General features: G+C 44.2%; 1 protein-coding gene across 1 annotated transcript in view; it reads left to right on the top strand.

The window, feature by feature from the left end:
• Nucleotides 1-4,453, top strand: part of c1s.2 (complement component 1, s subcomponent .2) — a 7,868-nt gene that overhangs the window by 2,763 nt on the left and 652 nt on the right. Inside the window, 8 exon segments of the mRNA XM_062537909.1 lie at nt 9-31; nt 33-206; nt 486-579; nt 1,154-1,269; nt 2,779-2,866; nt 3,018-3,140; nt 3,397-3,471; nt 3,779-4,453. The exon segment at nt 3,779-4,453 is cut by the window's right edge and continues 652 nt beyond it. Of these exon segments, the coding sequence (XP_062393893.1) occupies nt 9-31; nt 33-206; nt 486-579; nt 1,154-1,269; nt 2,779-2,866; nt 3,018-3,140; nt 3,397-3,471; nt 3,779-4,453 (1,368 nt within the window).

Here is a 4,453-nt window from a genome sequence, read left to right as displayed (position 1 = left end):
TCTCTCAGTGAGCTGCACTGAGGACCTGTCGGGGGTCTCTGCGAGGTCAGGTGACCCCCCCGGGCCACCCCGGGCCCCTACGGCTGAGGAGGCCCCACTGCTCCTACAGCCTGGCCGTGGAGGAGGGACTGCAGCTGGTGCTCGAGTTCACCGGCCAGTTCGATGTGGAGACCAAACCCAGTGGAGAGTGCGCTGATGCAGTCAGAGTGAGGCTCACAGCGCCCCTTTGAGGCCTGGAAGTCATATAGTCAACCCAGCTGATTACGCTGATGTTTAGTAATACAAACATTAGCTTCAGATTAGCATTATATAATGTAGTTACCATTAAATACTTACTCATGAACTGCAATGACTAGTAATTATTACACATCAGCTGTGTTTGTGAGAAGTTCTGACTGTTGTCACCCTTTGCTCCGTGTTCTACTGCCACAGATCAAAACCCGTTCTAAGACTTACGGGCCATACTGCGGTCGAGTTCCCCTGAGCCCATCGACACCGGGAGTAGCCAGGTCCACATTCTGTTTGACTCCGACGATGCCGGAACCAACATGGGCTTCACGGTCACATACAAGACTAAAAGTGAGTGAGGAACTGCCACACAACCCAAGAGCCTTTACTGGAACAGACCAACATGCAAGCAGAATGGGAAACCCCATCATTACACTTGTTGCCTTAAATAGGCCTGTTTTGCATTTCTTTGTGCCATCATTGTCTAGGAGCAGTGCATCTAAACATAACACAAAGGCAAGGCTAGCTAAAGCAGTAGGCTACCTTGAGAAAGGAAAAGATTCTGAAGGCTACCAAACACTTTTGAAAATGCAACATTAAATGTTACTGTGTATGACAAATTGATGAACCATGTATGGATATGCCGATCAGAAAATGAGTTAAGAGATCAAATTTGACAGATGGATTTGATCGTAGCATAAGGGATCAGAACGGAGGCAAAAGAAGGCAAAGCCCTAAAACTGCAACCACCTTCAATCCCAGTGCCCCACACAGTGGCACATACTAGACACTTACACTGGACTAGGGCTTTTGACTCATACTTCTACAAACCCACTCGTCTGAGATTACGTCTGTTGCGTGACTGGGATGAGTGACGTCTGTTGCGTGAGTGCACCATATGAATCTCTGTCTGTTTGATTGGCAGGGATGACGTGCCCAGGGGAGGTCACAGCTGAGTCCAGTCTCATGCCCAGACGCCAGCAGTACGTCATGGGGGACACCGTCACTGTGACCTGTGATGCAGGGACTGCCGTGGAGCTGGTGTGTTAATACTCAACAGGGAAATGAGTTCCTTTACGTTTAAAGTAACACAGTGTAAGAATGTCCAATTTGCTGGATACCCATTTAGCAGTAAGGCCATATACCCAATTGATATAGAATTGAAGTAAAGCAGTGGTTCTCAAAGGGTGTGGGGAATAGAGACAGGTCAGGTGGGGTGTGATGAACAAGAGGACATTTGTTGTTAATCTTTAATAATGCCTTTCTTTTTTTTGACAAGATCGTAGATTCAAAACAAAATAGCCACACACAAGCATAGAAGTCATAAACAGACCGACACATGACATGAGTGAGGGATAATGTATATGATATATGTATATGGTCATTATCGGGAAAATAAGTACCGACAGGGCGAACCGGACCCTGACACGCAGAAATGTTGTGATTCAGTAAGAGTTTAATGTAGTAATTAAAGTTACAGTGAGGAGAAAATGTATTTGATACCATGCTAAAGTTGCCTAAAAAGAGGAATATAAAATCATCATTTCACAATTGATCTTAATGTCTTAATTCAAAAATTGAGTAAAAATAAAACCACTAAGCTCCCCAATTTTCTTTGTGATTGAAGAATGTTTCGTAAATAAATAAATGTTCCTCCTAAATGCTAGGGGGAAGGAAGTATTTGACCCCCAATGTAACCCTATGGGAATTTAACACATAGGGTTAACATAGGGGCAGGCAGATTTTTATTTTTTAAGGCCAGCTATTTCATGGATTCAGGATATTATGCATCCTGATAAAGTTCCCTTGGCAGTTGGAATTAAAATAGCCCCACATCATTACATACCTTTCACCATAGCTAGAGATTGGCATGGTGCTTTTTCCAGTAGGCCTATTAGCCTGTTTGATGCTCATTGAGCTCAATGCAAATCAAACAGCCTAATAGGCCTACTGGAAAAAGCACCATGTCAATCTCTAGCTATGGTCAAGGGTATGTGATGATGTGGGGCTATTTTAATTCCAAAGGCCAAGGGAAATTTATCGGGATGCATAATATCCTAGATCCATGAAATAGCTGGCCTTTAAAAATAAAAATCTGCCTGCCCCTATGTTAACCCTATGTGTTAAATTCCCATAGGGTTACATAGGGGGTCAAATACTTCCTTCCCCTAGCATTTTACGAAAACATTTATCTATGTACGATACATTCTTCAATCACAAAGAAAATTGGTGTCCTTGGCGGTTTGATTTTTACTCATTTTTTTAATTAAGGCATTAAGATCAATTGTCAAATGATGATTTTATATTCCTGTTTTAGCATGGTATCAAATACATGTGCTCCTCACTGTACGTTTCACTGCTGGATATACGGCCCATGGGAATTGGAAGGGATATGAGTGAAGGAATGAAGCATTCCCAGACTTATTATTTTCTGAGAATCAGGTGTTAGCCAGGCTAGATATACAGACTCAGAGACAAATAACCTTTCTCCAGAAAAATAAAATGAAGAACTAAAAGTGAAATCTCACTCTCACCCTTTCATCCAATCAGGCCGTAGCTCCTGGCATTAAAAGTAATATGACATTCGAGAGCAGATGTCAGAAGAATGGTGAATGGAAGCCTGTCTACCAGTGTGAAGGTAAGCAGAGACCTGGGGGCACCAACTACGTTTTCTAGTAACTCTGAAGGATCAGCTTCCGTAACATCACACACAGAGATGTCTTCTTGTCTTCTTTCTGGTGGTTTTGTTTATGCTCTCACACTTCTTCTCCTCCTTTTGACCCCAACAGCGGTAGATTGCGGGGAGCCTGATATTCCACATGCAGTAGAAATAGTGAGACCTTTGTCAACACATTACAAGAGTGAACTTCGGTTCACCTGCATCTCCAAATACTACAAACTGGAGAGTGATGGTGAGCAAAAGGAATTAAATGGATGTCCGATTTTTTCTATATCTTTTCCGTATGGGTTGTTATATTGTTATCTTCTAAGTGGGTCAAACTGCATGACCAATCAAACGAGAATTCTATTGTCAGTCTGTCAGCCACACAGTGTATGTCTTTCTTTAGGTGTGGAGTCTACCTGTCAGTCTTCCCCTCCCTCTCCTGTCTGTCTGCCTGTCCATCTGTCTGTCTCTTCCTGTCTGACTCTCCCCCTTCCTCCAATCAGAGGTATTTACATGCGAGGCAGACGGACACTGGAAATCCATAACTGGCCAAACCAAAATGCCCAGATGTCTTCCAGGTGAGGTGTTTTTGTCCTCTGTAAAATAACAATGACAATAGTAACGACTTTCTGTAAATTAAGAGTGTACCGTCACACCGGTGTGTTTGGAGTGTTGGAAAATTAACATTCTAAAGAATGTCTGGGTTCATTGAATTCAACATAGAATTTTAGAATGTTGAATTGTTGCGGAATGGAATCTTGTGTTAGAATGTTCAAAACCCACCCTTTTAAAGGTTAACAATGACAGTAGCAAGACTATCCTACACGACTTGCAGTGCCTCAGCCCAGCTGCGACTTGCTTTGTTCTCCGCCACTTTATCTGCAGTTTGTGGAGTGACTGAGAGTCAGATGAGCAGCGGCAGGATCCTAGGCGGGAAGAGGGCCAAACTGGGAGAGATCCCGTGGCAACTCCTCATCAAAAACCCAAGCAGAGGAGGGGCCTCCCTGATCTCCGACCAATGGGCTGTGACTGCCGCTCATGTGGTGGACGGACTGGAGACGACACAACTGGCAGTACGTGGGGGTATGATTGACGGCGCCGCCACAGATGCGGTCATCATGTACACTGAGAAGATTATAATCCACCCTAAGTATGAGAAGGGAAAGTCTGATGAGAGTCGAACAACATTTGACCACGACATCGCTTTGCTCAAAATGAAAAACAAGGTCCAACTCGGTCCGAACCTGATCCCAATCTGTTTGCCAGAGTGGGCAGCTGCAAAAGAGGGGGAGATGAGCACCGTGTCAGGGTACGGAATGAGAGAGAAAAAAGACATAGCTAGGTTTTTGTTTTATGCAGACATAGCAGAAATAGGGGAAGACAAATGCAAGGAAACGCCAAATAATAAAAACGGCAATCGTCTGGTTTTCACTGAGAACATGTTCTGTGCAGGAATGGAGGGGATGGATAGTTGCCAAGGGGACAGTGGGGGCCCTCTGTTTGTGCCCAGGGTTGGCACGGGAACGGCAGATAAACCCTACAGGCTGAAGGGCATAGTGT

This window comes from Sardina pilchardus, chromosome 6 (assembly GCF_963854185.1).
Source record: "Sardina pilchardus chromosome 6, fSarPil1.1, whole genome shotgun sequence".
In the NCBI taxonomy this organism is placed as follows: Eukaryota; Metazoa; Chordata; class Actinopteri; order Clupeiformes; family Clupeidae; genus Sardina; species Sardina pilchardus.
Note: the sequence above shows the minus strand (reverse complement) of the source record. Positions and strands in the feature narration are given on the sequence as shown.